Source organism: Erpetoichthys calabaricus, chromosome 2 (genome assembly GCF_900747795.2).
Source record: "Erpetoichthys calabaricus chromosome 2, fErpCal1.3, whole genome shotgun sequence".
NCBI lineage: Eukaryota > Metazoa > Chordata > Cladistia > Polypteriformes > Polypteridae > Erpetoichthys > Erpetoichthys calabaricus.
In genome coordinates this window covers 319624715-319641885 of record NC_041395.2, presented here as the reverse complement: position 1 = coordinate 319641885, position 17171 = coordinate 319624715, and the positions used below count along the sequence as shown (strand labels likewise).

At 39.0% G+C, this 17171-nt stretch overlaps 1 protein-coding gene across 2 annotated transcripts in view; it reads left to right on the top strand.

Annotated features, from left to right (window-relative positions):
• slc25a16 (solute carrier family 25 member 16) overlaps positions 1 to 17171 on the top strand; it is a 46027-nt gene that overhangs the window by 19446 nt on the left and 9410 nt on the right. For both annotated transcript variants that reach the window (XM_051923508.1, XM_028795939.2), the window contains exons 4-8: positions 8806 to 8939; positions 13407 to 13470; positions 14367 to 14488; positions 15357 to 15423; positions 15542 to 15704. In XM_051923508.1, coding sequence (XP_051779468.1) covers positions 8806 to 8939; positions 13407 to 13470; positions 14367 to 14488; positions 15357 to 15423; positions 15542 to 15704 — 550 coding nt within the window. The remainder of the gene's footprint in view (positions 1 to 8805; positions 8940 to 13406; positions 13471 to 14366; positions 14489 to 15356; positions 15424 to 15541; positions 15705 to 17171) is intronic.

Sequence of the window (17171 nt, the reverse complement as noted above, 5' to 3'; positions counted from 1 at the left end):
TTCATAATTTTAAACACTTCAATCATGTCACCTCTTAATCTTCTTTTGCTTAAACTGTGTATAGGCTCAGGTCTTTTAATCTTTCCACATAATTCAACCCCTGTAGCCCTGGAATCCTCCTAGTCGCTCTTCTCTGGACCTTTTCTAGTGCTGCTATGTCCTTTCTGTAGCCTGGAGACCAAAACTGCACCCATTACTCCAGATGAGCATAACCTCCTTGGACTTGTACTCCACACATCAGGGCGCTATATAACTTCTCATTCTGTTAGCCTTCTTAATGGCTTCTAAACACTGTGCGGAAGTCGATAGCTTAGAGTCAACTATGACTCCTAAATCCTTCTCATAAGGTGTACTCTTGATTTGCCGACTGCCCATTGTGTATTCAAACCTAACATTTTTACTTCCTGTGTGTAATACTTTACATTTACTGACATTAAATTTCATCTGCCACAAATCTGCCCCAGCCTGTATGCTATCCAAGTCCTTCTGTAATGATATAACAGATTCCAAATTATCTGCTAATCCACCTATCTTGGTTTCATCTGCAAACTTAACCAGTTTTTTACTTATATTCCTATATAAATCATTTATATATGTAAAAAATAGCAGTGGCACTAGCATTGACCCCTTTGGAACACCACTCTTAACATCGGCCAGTTCTGATGAGGTTCCTTGCACCAGCACCCTCTGCTTCCTGTGTCTGAGCTTATCCACCCTTCCAGGGGGTTCCCCCACCTGTGCACCCGGAAAGCAACACACTGTGTGAAACTTTGTCTCTGGAGGACACCAGCACTTCAATCCCCCTAATGATTGAGTCCCCAACTATCACTGCCTCTCTCTTTCTGGGAACTGGTTTTGGGGTGACCCGTTGGGGATCTTCATCCCTGCCTTCCACCTCAGAATCATCAGAGACACCATCCAGCTCCGCAAGGATGTGATAACGGTTTGACTTTTCTAATTCTGGGTTTGATTCCTCCGGGCAGTGTGCACCCTTTACCTTACGCCTTATAAACATGACCCTCCTATTTCTACCTGTCTGGTCTGGAATCTCCTCCCGCGCCACCTTAGGGGTGCACACTATCTCTCTAAAAGACTGCCAGGTCTGCCAGTTCTCTACTGTAGCGCAGGGCAGACAACTTCTCACCAGTTCAGTGACCCTGAGCTCCAGGTGCTGGATCAGCTGGCATTTCCTGCAGATGTAGCCCTCCTAGACATCTGGCTCTTCCAAACCATCATCTAAAAAGTCCAACATCCAACAGGACTTGCATTACACTGGCCTCATTACTAAAATTTGATTTATGGTCCGTAAAACTGCCTTGACTTTTTTTTTTTTTTCTTTTCTTAAAAGTAAATGATTTAATTAGTAACACTAACAACTGCTTCAGCTTTTTTACACCTTGTCCCCTTAAGCTTCTGTCCTGTCCTCCCTCTCAGCTACCTGCTATTTGTTCTTCTATGAGGCTAACTTTACTTTTCTCTCTCTACTCCTAACTTTGCGCTCCTCTTATTCCTTACTTATAAGCTCTCCACTCGCACTGTTTGCATTCCCCGTATCAATGGAGCCTTACTCTGTCACCCGCTTAACTGTACTACCTAAAATAAGCAAATATATAAAACTTTACAACCTTATCTGCCCCTACAGCCCCTTGTGCCTGATCGCTCTTAACGCTGGTCGCTTACCTTTACACTGCAGAGCCCTCCCTTTATTGCTTTGAAGTCAGCTGTGGCCTTTTTTTCTTTTCTTTTAAACTAAGGAATCGCTGTTAATGACATGGTTATTTGCTTACAAATGCCAATATCAGTTACTGCTGCTTTTTACCCTGCCTCCTCAATGCCAATTCAGATATAGATAACATGTACAAGTAACCTTTCCAAGCATACCTCCAAACACCCAGCTACTTTTGCTCTTGTGCGGGCAAAAAAAAAAAGCAAAAAAAAACCCCTTCTAAATGGGGGAAAAAAACTTTAAAAGTTCCCACACGGTTCCTTAGCATCAACCAAAACCCAGGTTTTTAAGTGTAAATGTATTTTTTATTTAACTCTCACACCACAGAAAACGGCAAAAACTCTCAGCTGCCTCTAGCATTTGCAAAGTACACATCAGCACGCTTCAAGCCTCTGCACGTCACTCAGCATGTCACTTCCACAAGCCTCGAGACTTATTTCTGTTTGCCTTTTCTCCTTCCTCCTTCTTTACTTTTTAAAAAATATTCCGTCCACACTGGTGCCTTACAATGGAGGCCATGGGGCACAAAGCACAAATGGTAGATAAAAGCCCAAAACTTAACTGAATATGTTCTTTTTGAGTTTGGATAAAAGAAAATATGCCTTTTGTGTTTCCGATTTATGTTTGTGACAACAACTGAGATCAGCAAATAATCATTTTGTCAAATATTCCTGGTACAGTTTTTCTCAAGATATACAGTACTGTGCAAAAGTTTTAGGCAGGTGTGAAAAAATGCTGTAAACAAAGAATGATTTCAAAAATATAAGTAATGATTGTTTGTTGTTATCAATTTACAAAATGCAAAGTGAGCGAACAAAAGAAAAATCTAAATCAAATCAATATTTGGTGTTACTACCTTTTGCCTTCAAACCAGCTTACAATTCTTATAGGTACACTTGCACAAAGTCAGGGATTTTGTAGGATTCTAGTCAGGTGTATGATCAACCAGTTCTTCCAAACAGGTGCTAATGATCATCAATGTCACACGTAGGTTGAAACACAGTCATTAACTGAAACAGAAACAGCTGTGTAGGAGGCTTAAAACTGGGTGAGGAACAGCCATACTCTGCTACCAAGGTGAGGTTGTGGAAGACAGTTTCATGTCATGGCAAGATTGAGCACAGCAACAAGACACAAGCTAGTTATACTGCATCAGCAAGGTCTCTCCCAGGCAAAGATTTCAAAGCAGACTGGGGTTTCAAGATGTGCTGTTCAAGCTCTTTTGAAGAAGCACAAAGAAATGGGCAACGTTGAGGATCGTAGACGCAGTGGTCGGCCAAGGAAACTTAGTGCAGCAGATGAAAGACACATCAAGCTTATTACCCTTCGAAATCGGAAGATGTCCAGCAGTGCCATCAGCTCAGAACTGGCAGAAACCAGTGGGACCCAGGTACACCCATCTACTGTCGGGTGAAGTCTGGCCAGAAGTGGTCTTCATGGAAGAGTTGCAGCCAAAAAGCTATACCTTCGATGTGGAAACAAGGCCAAGCGACTCAAGTATGCATGAAAACATAGGAACTGGGGTGCAGAAAAATGGCAGCAAGTGCTCTGGACTGATGAGTCAAAATTTGAAATATTTGGCTGTAGCAGAAGGCAGTTTGTTCATCGAAGGGCTGGAGAGCGGTACAATAATGAGTGTCTGCAGGCAACAGTGAAGCATAGTGGAAGTTCCTTGAACGTTTGGGGCTGCATTTCTGCAAATGGAGTTGGAGATTTGGTCAGGATAAATGGTGTTCTCAATGCTGAGAAATACAGGCAGATACTTATCCATCATGCAGTACCATCAGGGAGGCGTGTGATTGGCCCCAAATTTATTCTGCAGCAGGACAACGACCCCAAACATACCGCCAAAGTCATTAAGAACTATCTTCAGCGTAAAGAAGAACAAGAAGTCCTGGAAGTGATGGTATGGCTCTCACAGAGCCCTGATCTCAACATCAGCGAGTATGTCTGGGATTACATGAAGAGACAGAAGGATGTGAGGAAGCCTACATCCATAGAAGATCTGTGGTTAGTTCTCCAAGATGTTTGGAACAACCTACCAGCCGAGTTCCTTCAAAAACTGTGTGCAAGTGTACCTAGACGAATTGATGCTGTTTTGAAGGCAAAGGGTGGTCACACCAAATATTGATTTGATTTAGATTTCTCTTTTGTTCATTCACTGCATTTTGTTGATTGATGAAAATAAACGATTAACACTTCCATTTTTGAAAGCATACTTTGTTTACAGCATTTTTTCACACCTGCCTAAAATTTTTGCACAGTACTGTGTGTGTGTGTGTGTATATATATATATATATATATATATAAATATTCATTTGCTTATGTGAGTTTTTGCATAAATACAGCAGTATATCTCAAAACTACATGGCACAAGAAGTTTACTGTGATTTGTTCTTTTGAGGGGAGACCATGCCCCCAAGGGGAAGTGACTATTGAGTACAGCTAGTCTTGCTTTAAAATAACTAAATCAAATAATATTGGTGTTTGTATGTTCTCATGTTCAAAAATGCCATGTATCGGCTATTTTACAATGTGTGTGTGTGTGTGTAATTGTTAGACTAGGATCAATATTTGGAACTGTTTTGGCTTGGAAAAATTGACATATTCAGTAAGTTTTAAGGCTTTTGTTTTCCACCTGTTTGTTGTAATGTAAAATACCAGTGCAGGCAAGATGTTATTAAAAATATAAATATATATATTAGTTTTATTAAAATCAGATAAACTTGATATGCATGTATGGAATGTTAACAAAACTAGTTTAGAAACAGAAAATCAAATGTTTTTGTTTTTTAAAGTCATAGAAAATGTTAGACTTTGGAACACAATTTTGCATGGCAAATGCATTCAGTATATACCATGTTTGGGAAGAAATAACTTGAAAAATACTGAACTTGTCTGTTTAACTATTGTGGGTGCTGCATATATATTTATGTTGTATATATGCCTTTTCATGTTTCTTGTTAGTCATATTTTTCTTTTTGCCTGCTTGATTTTAACTCGGTTATTTAAAATAACCAGGTGAAAACTGCAACCTTCTAAAAATTGGGACTCTTGAAAACACAGCCCTTCACAGAAATTGGATTGTCTGCAGTTACGAAGTGACATGATCTGAAGGAAAGCACAGTTTGCACACAAAAAATGAGGATAAAATCACTCAGAATTGCTCAAACATGTTAAACACTAATAATAACCATAACAATCAGAAAAAAGTAGGTGTCTGGCAACAGATTAGGTGCGCAGGATCACATGTGCAAACACGTATTTATTACACAAAAATACCTTAAAAAGGTTTCAAGAAAGGCACAATACCGTGTTTCCCCGAAAATAAGACTGTGTCTTTTATTTTTGCTCCAAATGATGCACTAGGGTTTATTTTCTGGGGATATTGTATATTTATTCAGTCAGTCAGTCAGTCATGTACAACAATATATACTTATCCAAATACAGTCATGTCATCTTCTGGAGTATCGTCATACCTCTCCACTTTCAAATCCTGTATTCCAGCCTGAATTTCTTGCTACCCCAGCCTCTTTTAGGATCCTCCAGGATGCATGTGCATGCTTCGATGTTTGATGAATGGTTCAATGTGGTGAAGTAAAATGCAGACATACAAATGTATTCATGTTGCTTTGATAGTTAAGCGTCGCATATTGCCCAAAGTAAAGACACGATATATTTTAAAAGTCTCGTACCATCTTCTGTGCCGTCTTTTTTTGCATCTTCACAATACCATCAGAGTGTACGGCGGGGTATTTGAGCCACAGAGAAGAAAAATAAGGACTGTGGAAGCCAGCCCGGACACAGACAGACGGACACTGTAGGTTTAAAACCCAACACACGTTTATTATACATAATTAAATAAAGTGACAGCACACAACCCAGTACTCCTGTACTTTTTCACCCACAAAGTCCAGGCCTCTTATCCAATGCCTCTCTCTTCAGGTCTGCCTCCACTCCTCTCCCCCAAACTTTGTCCTTCTTCCACCCGACTCCAGCCATCGAATGGAGGGAGGTGGCCCCTTTTATGCTCACCCGGACATGCTCCAGGTGCCTCCCAAGTACTGCCGGCACTCCCTGGTGTGGCGGAAGTGCTGAGGGCCAGGGCTCCTCAGGCATCTGGGCGTCCCCTGGCGGTGACCACAGGCCCCTATAGGGTTGAGCTTCCATGCTCCTTTCCTGTGGTCCCCATAGCCACCAGGGCGGTCGTCCCCTTGTGGTCTGGAGAAGGCATAATCCCTCCTCTGGTCCTCCTCTGGTGTGGCGGAAGTGCTGAGGGCCAGGGCTCCTCAGGCATCTGGGCATCCCCTGGCGGTGACCACAGGCCCCTATAGGGTTGAGCTTCCATGCTCCTTTCCTGTGGTCCCCATAGGCACCAGGGTGGTCGCCCCCTCGTGGTCTGGAGAAGGTGTAATCCCTCCTCTGGTCCTTCCAGCGTCCATAGTAAATGTCATCTTAAAACCTACCCAGTTGTTAAATCGCTACGTGCTTCTGGGGCTTCCTCCTGCATTGACAGCGGGGTGGCATGGTGATAGAGCGGTAGCGCTACTGTCTTGCAGGGAGTCACATCCCTTGTGATCCCAGCCTGGAGTTTGCATGTTTTCCTGGTGGGTTTCCACAGTGTGCTCAGTTTTCCATCCAAAGACATGAAGGTTTAGGGATTTGGTGAAGCTACAATGACGTGTGTGCTTGTGTTCACCTTGTGATGAGCCGATGCCCTGTCCAGGGACTTTGTTTCTGTCTTGGCGCGCATCCCCTAATTGATGGATTTAATCATTAAACATCCTTTTCAGAGATATTGTGGCAAGGTGTCCTCGGAATTTAATGGATGTTTCGGGCACACACGTCGCAGCTCATGAAGTATAAACCTGGCCTTAGCCGCCTTACTTTTCAGCTGACGATCTTGACTAGGGCTTATTTTTGGGGTAGGGCTTATATTACAGAGCAGTCTGAATATCATGCTAGGGCTTATTTTTGGAGTAGGTCTTATTTTCAGGGAAACACTGTAGTAATACAATTCTTCTCACTCTCCGCACCTCCCAGGCAAGTTTTGTCCTCTTCCACATGACTTCAACTAGCCTGGATACGGTCGAGTGGCTTCTTTTATGCCAGGCCCAGGAGCACTTCCGGTGTTAGGGCATAGCCCGATGGAAACACTTCCAGGTCAATCAGAAGTTCCAAAAAGTAGGGCTTGTCCATGTGGGTGTCTGTGTTGGGATCCTAACCCCTTGCATATTGGGGGAGAAAATATTTATCTGTGCTCATATTTCCCAGTCCGTCCATTATACTGGACTCCCAGCTGGGTACAGGTCATTGTTGAGTCCTAGCCGGGAAGCCAGCCTCTGCATGCCGTCCATTTACATCAGTTAGATTAAACATGCAGTACAAGTGAGCTTAATGTTCTGAGGCCTGCATGATTTTTTTTTTCTTAATTATTTATAGAGTTGCCATTAATATTTGTACTTTTTCTCATGTGGGTCAGAATTGTACACTGTTGCATGAAAGATTAAAACAAATGTGACATTTGGAAACATAGCTCTTTACAAAAGAGGTTCCCATTATGCACAAAGTGACAAGATCAAAGAAAAAGTTCAGCTCCGGATGCTGCACACTGTCTGTGGTCTACATAAGAAACCCAGAGAAAAAGCACTTATGTCTGTTCTAACATGTTAATATGCTTTTTGATTTCTTGACTTTTTGATTTTTTTTTTGGACTGCCAATATCTTTCTATATTGAGCCACTGTGAGTCCTTACATGTTTCACAAATGAAACGACAGAGTATATTTACCTCTACATTAAAATGGTTTTCAAGTATTTCCACTGCATTCGAATTATTCTGTTACCAGATGGCTTTATTTGCAGCATCTGAAACACCCAACCTCATTATTACAGAATTTGTTTTCAAGAAATTATGGCATTAATAAACAATATAGTGGAAAATATTATAAAGCTAAAAAAGTGCAAGTTGTGCTGGAAGCAACTTGAGACTTTGCAGGAAGGGACGTCGGTTCAATGCTGGGAGCAGGAACAGTTAGCCAAGGAATAACTAAACAAAATTGCATTTCTCTTTCTTTTTCCTAACCTTTATAATGGGAACAAAAATATAATGCAGGTTACCTGAATATAAAGATAATGGGCATTTTAAATTGCCCCTTATTGTTTTAAGCAATGCCAACTCAGACTATGCTTAAAAGTGTGTGTTGAGTGGAGTTGCTAAATTAGAATTGGTGACATTGAAAGAGCTTTCTAAAATGGCAATTGTAAAGGTACTATAACAATAAAAGCAAAATCAGAAATATGACAGTTTATTTTTCCATTATCAGTAATGATAAAGGTAAACAGATTTTGCATTGTGTGATGGATGTTTAACCTTTGTTGTGCAACACAGTGCGTTTAGTCACAGGTTCAGGAGTGACTTGGAACAGAATCGGCAGTTGAACAATACTTTTATAGTACCAGAGAAGTGTGTCAAAATCTATTCTTGATAGCTATTGATCCAAAAGCAGTGAGGTAGAAAAAAAATCTGTCCTAAAATATACCGTGAAAGGGTGCATATAAGAAACAGAAGGTTGATCATGGAAGTGATAAGCAAAACTAGATCTGTTTAAAAAAAAAAAAAAAAAAAAAAATTATTTGTATATATGTATGTGTGTGTTATATATATATATATATATATATAATAAACACAATGCAGAAATTAGTGAGAGGTAAAGCAAACAGCCATTGCTTTACAGTCAGTCAAAATCTTGACATGTTTTTATAATACATTCAGTTATTAATGTTCAATCTCACAGCCATAGGTGTGAGCTTAGTTGGAATGAACATCTGCAGAACAGTGTCAAATGTGATTCTTTATGTGTTGGTGGATAACAATATCCACATAAAGAACCAGCTGTAAGGGAGCTATAGGTGGTAACTTTTTTTGGATGAACTGTTTTCCCATTATGGGGCTAAAAGAAGTGTTGTGCATTAAAAAGCAATTTTGTACATCTGCATGAGGAACATCATTATTACCAACAATGGAAATCTTATGTAGGCTTGAATAATCTTTTTTTTTTTTTCTTTTTTCCCCCATTAGGAGTTTTTGCTGCCCTTCGGGCTGTTCCAAAAAAAGAAGGGTTCCTGGGACTCTACAAAGGAAATGGAGCAATGATGGTTCGGGTTTTTCCATATGGAGCCATACAGTTTATGTCTTTTGAACGATACAAAAGGGTAAGTTGAATTTTACTGTTACAGTTGTTCTTATTATGACACAAGAAATGCTGAATATTAAGGTATATGGTATAATGCTGAATATTAAGATAATGTTGCCAACTGCTTCAATACATTTGCAAAGAAGATTTGAAAAGTGTTTTAATATGTGGCCTAATCTCAGCCACATTGGTTTCCGATTTTGTGTATTTTTAATATTGTTATTGTTGTTTTATATACAGTGAATTCAGAAATCATTCAGACCCCCTTTACTTTTTCCACATTTTGCTATATTGAAGCCTTGTGCTATCATTTAAATTAATTCCCCCTCTCATCAAGCAACACACAATACCCCAAAATGATAAAGGGATTAAAGAATTTTATAAATTTTTGCAAAAAACTGAAATATCCCATTTACACAAGTAGTCTGACCGTTTACTCTGTACTCCGTTGAAATCCTTTTGGCAGTTATTACATCCTGGAGTCTTCTTTGGGTATGAAATAACAAGCTTTGAACACCAGGATTTGGGGATTTTCTGCGGTTCTTCTCTACAGATAAAAGCTTTGTCAGGTTGGACAGACACTGCGGGTGGACAGCTATTTTCAGGTCACTTCAGAGATGTTCGTGAATGCCCTTGTTTTGCACAACTAGAGCCTGGACTTGAACCCAAACATACAGTAGTTGTCCATAGGGTGCAGTCCTGTGTTGTCTTTACTTTGTGTTTAGGGTCATTGTGCTGTCTGAGGTGAGTATTCTGGAGCAGGTTTTCATTAAGCATATTTCTGTACTTTGCTCCATTCAGCTTTTACTCAACCCTGATTAGTCTCCCAGCCCCTGCTTTTAAAAGACAACCCCACAGCATAATGTTGCCAATGTCACACTTCACTGTAGGAATGGCATTGCACAGATGATTAGTGGTGCCTGTATTGTTCCAGATGTGATGCTGATTTTGGTTTCATTAGATTAGAGACTCTTATTTCTCACAGTTTGAAGAGTCCTTTGTTCCTTCTTTGCAATCTCCAGATTTGCTTCTTCTGAGAAGAGGTTTCTGTCTGGCCACTCCTCTGTCATAAAGCCCAGATCGGAGAAGTGTTGCAGTGATAGTTGCCCTTCTGGAAGTTTCTATCAATTCCATCTCCACACAGGTTCTCTGGACTTCAGCCAGAGTGACCATCAAGTTCTTAGTCATACTTCTTGCCACGGCACTTCTCCCCCAGCTTGACTCGGCTTGGCTGGCCAGCCAGCTCTAGGGAGAGTCATGGTTGTTATAAATGTCTTCCATTTAAGAATGGAAGAGAATGGAAAAGAAGGCCACTGTGCTCTTGGGAACCTTCGGTGATGCAGGAAGTTTTGTGCTCTTGGGGGACAATCGGTGCTGCAGAAATGTTTTAGGTTACATTAGTTAAAACTTTAATCCCATGGGGAAATTCACAATTCATTTTGTTGCCTGCCCAGATCTGTGCCTTGACACAATCCTGTTTCTTAGCTCTATAGGCAAGTTCCTTTGATCTCATGGCATGGTTTTCACTCTCTTTCACATTGTCAACTATGGAGCTTTCTATAGACAAGTGTGCCTTTCCTAGTCATGTCCCGTCAATTGGTGTAGAAATTGAGTGGGATGCTTCTGAACCATATTTCAAATGTCCTAATAAAAACTCTGAATACTTGTGTGTGACAGTAGTAGAACTGTCACCGGGTCTTTTGTCGGTGTGGGGAGCCGGAAGAACCAGCATCAACCGCTAATTAGCCAAATTTAATAATGTAAAAAGTTGACAGGTGCAGAGCTGAAAGATTCGTAAAGTTAAATGAATCCCCACAAGACACTTAATATTAGTGCATCATTTTGGTAAATACCAGATTTTTGGTTTTTGATCATGCCTTCACTTACTGGCTTGGCAGAGTCCTCTTCTTGAGCGGATTAGCCACGTTAGTGGTCAGTTGACGGGCAGTTTACATACTATGCGTGTGTGGCTGTGTACTCCCTTTATGCTGCTAAAAACCAGGCAAGCAGCTGATTTCGCTACAGTCGTGAGAAACGAAATGGGAAAGGGGTGAAAGCAGTTGCAGTGCAGGGCTGGTACTAGTTTTACTCCACTCGTTCATGTATTTAATGTCTTGTTGCTGTTTAAGAGTTTAGATGTAATCCACAGGGATGTGTGAGATGTAGGTAAGATGGTGTATGTGTAGGAATAAAGTGAGGATTAGGGAGTGTTCCCTCCCTCTACCTAAATAGTTGGAGCCCATTGCCTTTAGGCAAGTGGGTAGGAAATATTTTAAAGACCTCAGTGCCATTAGTAGGGAGGTGAGTGTTGAGGATAGGTGTCGCTCTTGTGCGTATTGCAAACATTCATTCCCCCCCCAAAGTTGAAAGTTGTCTTAAAGATATTGTTAAGCCTTTTTAAGCCAGTGAGTCTTCTAGATTTTGGGGAGAGCTTCAGCTTGTTAGATTGTAACAATGTTCAGTTTCTGCTATAGAGCCATTGGACCAGTATTTTATTTTTTTGGCAGCTTTGGACTATATGTGCATTTTATGAGCCCTTGTCTATAATTACCATGCATGAATGTTCTTAGTAATTCATTGAATTTGTTCTGTTTGTTGGATGCAACTATTTTGTTTTGCTGGATAGTTTTTTTGTTTTTTTTTTTGTATTGTTTATTCCTTCATGATTTTTTTTTTTCTGTGGATTTTGTCTTTTATCTTCCCCGTAAATACTGGTTTATGATTTTTCATGCAATAAACATTGGTGTCTTTGATTTCAAGAGACTTTATGAGGGTTTTGGGGTAGCCTTGAGCGCTATGAACTGCTAGCGGACACTGACTGAAGACAGTGTACCATGACATTTTGTCGGTGGTATAGTTCAGTTTTTTTTACTTAAATAAAAAAAAAATTCAAAAATTTCTAAAATCCTATTTTTCGCTTTGCCATTCTGGGATATTCAGTGTTGCTTGATGAATGGAAAAATGAATCAAAACAGTTTTAATTCAAGGCTGCAACATAGCAAAATGTGAAAAAAAAACTGAAGGGACCTAACAACATATTAATTAAAACCTCTGCAGTGCATTCTCAGACCTACTCGGTCCAATTCAGGGTCATAGTGGGTCAGATTCTACTGCTACAGTATTAGGAACGAGAGAAGGACCACTTTTGATGTTGTACCAATCTATCACAGGGCCCACTTAGGCATACACATACCCACAAGTGACATCAGACCAGTTCACTTAACACACACACATACAACATATTTTTACAATAAAACATTTCTAATGATTTTCTAATGTCTTCGGCCCCTCTGACTAATCTGCCCCTCATTGAAATCCTCTGCTATGCCTGATTCCAGGTTGTACGCTTTATTGCTTGAGGCAGTGAACTGTAAAACAGAAATGGCACCACTGACTTGCCGTTTGTGATCCTAAACCACTTAACCTGCCATGGTTCTCTACTTAGAAAGCATATGAATGGTTTCCTGTAGCAAGGCAATAAAGTGAAATTTGTAGAAGGGTCTTGGATACCAAATATGCGATGAAAGCATTTAAGCCTTTGAAGCCTTCATCTAGGCCACAGTATCTAACCAGGATTATTTATTGTTATTGCATAGTTGGCAGACAGCTTAACACAAACAGTTTTACAAGATCATGACACATTACAACTTTTTTTTTATTTTATTTTTTAAACAGTCTGAGTTTATGTAGATTAAGTGACCTGCTCAGATTAACACATTTAGCTAGAGGGAGAGTTGAAGGTGCATTTTTGTTTAAAATTAGTACCGTTTATGCCACACTACACATAATTCCAGTGTTTAGCAGGTAGTGTTGAGCACAAAGACTTTCTGTAGTTAGAAACTGGGTTCTTGCATGTTATATGAATAGGATTTGCCTGGATATGCTTTATAACTATAATGTCATTGTCATGCTAAAATGCCTGTGTTTGTTGTAGCTTTAGGTTGTGTCTTGGGTCCCTTAATGATGGTGAGTTTTCAAGTTCATAGTCGAAGATAAGCACTCGTCACTGATGGTCCTGGTCAGGACATATGGTGTAAAGGGCCAAATAAATTTTTTGAAAGCATCTGTTTTTATCTGTGCTTCTGTTTGCTGAGTAGTTTTGTGTCATATAATTCAAGTGTTGTATAAACACAGCTTCAACAGTTATGTGCCCCGTTGTTTTCACACTTTCAATTAGTTGATCCCCTTATTGCTCAGTAGTATAAATCGTAATTCTTTTCCATTTTTGTTTTGTAATGATTTTGCAACTTTAATGCTAATGGACAATTGAGTCCTTTTTAAACTGTAATTAGGGCTTTATAGCATTTGCCTCAATGACCCTTTGACCCAAGTTAATAAATGAATTTTTTATTATTTTGTCTTATACACTGAATGTTTAAGTTTTTTTCAGGAATTTTTTTAAACGTTAATTTGTAAGCCCTCAGCATAGAAATGTGAAGAAGATTTATTCAATATTCAGACTTTCCTTTCATTGTGCTTTTGACAGATACTGAGGAAAAAATTTGGGATTTCTGGACATGTGCACAGATTAATGGCAGGATCCATGGCAGGTAAGGATCTTTATATCATCTGGTACTGTTATTGAAAGATTTACAGCTTTACAAGAAATAATCTATGAAAGGGAAGTATGTTGATAGGTTCAAAAAATCATACTGCTGTTAGTATGTGTTCATGTGCCAAGTCTGCTCAAAAACAATGCACTGGTTCCAAATGAATTTGGGCATGGTTATTAAAATTATAAATGCGTTCCCAAGAGATTTAAATCCATCCATCCATTTTGTTAATCTGCTTATCCATGGCATGTCATGGGGAAGTTGGAACCTCCACCAGCAAGCATCATATGCAAGGCAGGAACCAGCACAGGGTCCTAGTCCATCACAGGGTACTCGCACACAGACCTATTTAACAACCACAATTCACCTAAGCTACATGTCCTTAGAGAGTTACATTTATTACAAATTTTAATTTTGTTATGCCTCAAAAGCACAGTCTGGGATGGATATTTTTGATAACATGATATGACTCTATGATTTCTTTGAATGTAATAAAATATTGACCTGAAATATTTTACTGCTAAAATTACAGCTTCATCTTGGGAAATGCACATGTTGAACACATTAGGTTGTTGATATTGTTTCTTTTTTTATCGTTTTGTGCAGGAAATAAGTCAGTAATTCCACCAAGACTGTGGAAGCGATATACAAACAGCCGAAAGGGACACCAGACAGACAGGGCACCAATCCAGTAATTAAATCAATCAGTAATCAATCAATTTTAAGAAGTCAATTGGATATCGTAATTTATCTATGATGAGAAATTATTTCCTGCTGTAGTAAAACTTTACTCCTAGTGCTTCAGTGTTTACTTGGTAAACTTAATTGAATGTCTGCAGGGAACCGTTTACGAATGTGTACACATATAAATGTATGCATTTCCTTATTTGTAGGAATCACGGCTGTCATCTGTACATATCCTCTGGATGTGGTCCGAGTGCGGCTAGCTTTCCAGTTCAAAGGAGAGCACAGATACTCTGGCATCATCCATGCCTTCAAAACCATTTACAGAACTGTAAGACACTTTTGAGTTCTCTCACTCTCACCAGAATTCTCTTCTATACTTGTGCAAAATGGGGTGTGCATTAAACATATAACAATGTATTTTAGTATGGGATGACATTAAACTATGTTGTATTAAACTGTCTTCTATTTAGTGTTCAGAAGCCATTAAGAAGGCTAACAGAATGTCAGGTTATATAGCGCCCTGATTTGTGGCGTACAAGTCCAGGGAGGTTCTGCTCAAGCTGGTGAAGCCTCATCTGGAGTACTGGATGCAGTTTTGGTCTCCAGGCTACAAAAAAGGACATAACAGTGTTAGAAAAAGTCCAGAGATGAGCGACTAGGCCGAGTCCAGGGCTACAGGGGAAGAATTATGAGGAAAGATTAAAAGAGCTGAACCTTTTCAGTTTAAGCAAAAGAAGATTAAGAGGTGACATGATTGAAGTGTTTAAAACTATGAAGGGAATTAGTCCAGTGGATCGATCCTGTCATTTTAAAATGAGTTCATCAAGATCATGGTGACACAGTAGGAAACATGTTAAGCGTAATTATCACACAAACATTAGGAAGTTTTTCTTTACATAGAAAATCATAGACACTTGAAATAGTTATGTTGAGCTGAATGGCCCAGTTCTTGTCTAGATTGTTACAATGCTCTGATTTGCTTCTTTTTATACTAGATTACCATAAAATAGTAGCACATTGTCATATTCACAATGTAATGTTTCTAGATGTGAAATAGAATTCAAGACAGGGTCATCATTCCTTATACCTTCGTGGAAAAGAATCCAGTATAGGTTCAAAGTCTTGGAATTGTTTTTGTGTGCACCTGAGTGTTTTTTGACATGCTTAATTTCATCTTTTTTTCCCCCTTTTTGAAGGAAGGAGGGTTTTCTGGCTTCTATAGAGGATTGACACCTACAATCATTGGCATGGCGCCTTATGCAGGTATTGTAGCTTTCAACATCTGGTGTCATGTCTGCCCTTGAGCCCTGGCTATATTTGCAACTGTTATAGCATAAAGTAATTCTCTTTTTTTTTCTTTTTTTTTTTTTTTGTTCAACAGGATTTTCTTTTTTTACTTTTGGGACCCTAAAAAGTGTTGGACTTGCCCATGCACCAGGTCTCCTTGGCAAACCTTCTTCTGACAACCCTGAAGTCCTTGTTCTGAAAACCCATATAAATTTGCTGTGTGGAGGAATAGCTGGTGCAATAGCACAGACCATTTCGTAAGTTTTATATTTCATTGTTTCCTTCAGAATGCACCTATCATGGAGAAATTCATCTTAAAGCATTTATCTGAACAACAGAACATTTTAAGTTTTTTTTGTTTGTGTATTTGGTTGTCTTTCTTAATTATGCAAAATCAGGCTAGAAGTAAAATGTATTACAATAAGTCACAGGATGGCCACATTAAATTGTATTCTTACAGAGAGTTCTGAAACCTATTCCAGCAGATAACAAAACCTATTAAGAAAATCTAATATGGATAAGTTCATATGCTGGCCACATTTAAAACAAAATATGTGTGTGACACTATAGCATTGAATTTTATTTTTCACATTTTAGCCTGCTTTAAAGGTGAGTCTATCATGGTGATTTAATAATAAGATAATGAATCAGTCTCCTTTTGTAAATTAAGGCTCAGTAACTGAATTCTCTTAATTAGAAAATTTTGAATTTTAAAAACTCAAAGCTTCAGCCTTAGATTGAACTCGGAATTTTCAAAAGGCTATCTTTGATTATAGTGGAATATGATGAATGCCTTATGTTGGATTTTATTTACACAGTAATAGTGAATTAGTTGAATTTAAAGCAAATGGATTAAATTGGAATGAAGTTGTTTGCACCCTGGTCTGGATCATGACTAGGTTAAAAAAGTCCCATTCCAGTGGTACATTAAAGAGCATAGTCAAAAGATATTTTTTAAGTTTGAGAGAAATATTGGCCTTCCAAAGCTGAGCTGTGCAGCCAGCACTGGTAGCATGCTTTGGATGTTAGTGCTTCTCTTTTTCTGCAGTGTGTAGTAAAAATCTTCAGTAATGTATTTCATTAAAACATTGCCCTTATAAGGAACCGATTCTGGGTTTGCAGACAAAAAAGCCCTAAAGGAAGTGATGAAAGTTATCTGTTGTGTCTTTGAGTAGAATCGGCATTGAGTTTTGTAACTGCCATCTTCATTGACCTACAGTTAGGTCAGGTCTTGCATCATAGATAAAAGTAGAGTAAGATGCTGGAGAACAAACAGTAATTTCATAGAACGTGTAAAATAAACGAAAATTATGATTTTAGTGATCTGAAGAAAAAATTATTTGTTTGAATTAATTTAAATTTCTGGCACAGTTATTTAAAATGAGCAAATGCATAAAGCATACAAGAGAAGCCAGTAGTCTGGTACAAAACTGCTTCATCCGAATGGCAGTTGGATTCCCAAACAAGCTGAGAGGTAAGCCGTCCATCTTGAGAAAGGCTTTGATAATGCAGGGGCTATCTGCAAGTGAGCAATAAATGCATCCCTCTAGTTAATGCACCAAGTATACACGTCTTTATGCTGGTAAATATTGACGATGCTAAAAAGTATTGTTTGATTTTTATTGAATTTATTCAATGCTTTAAGTAGTAATTTTAGTTTTCATTACAGACCATCCCAAAGTATTTTATTTTTTACTTTCTCTGTTTATGCGGGTGTGTGTGAC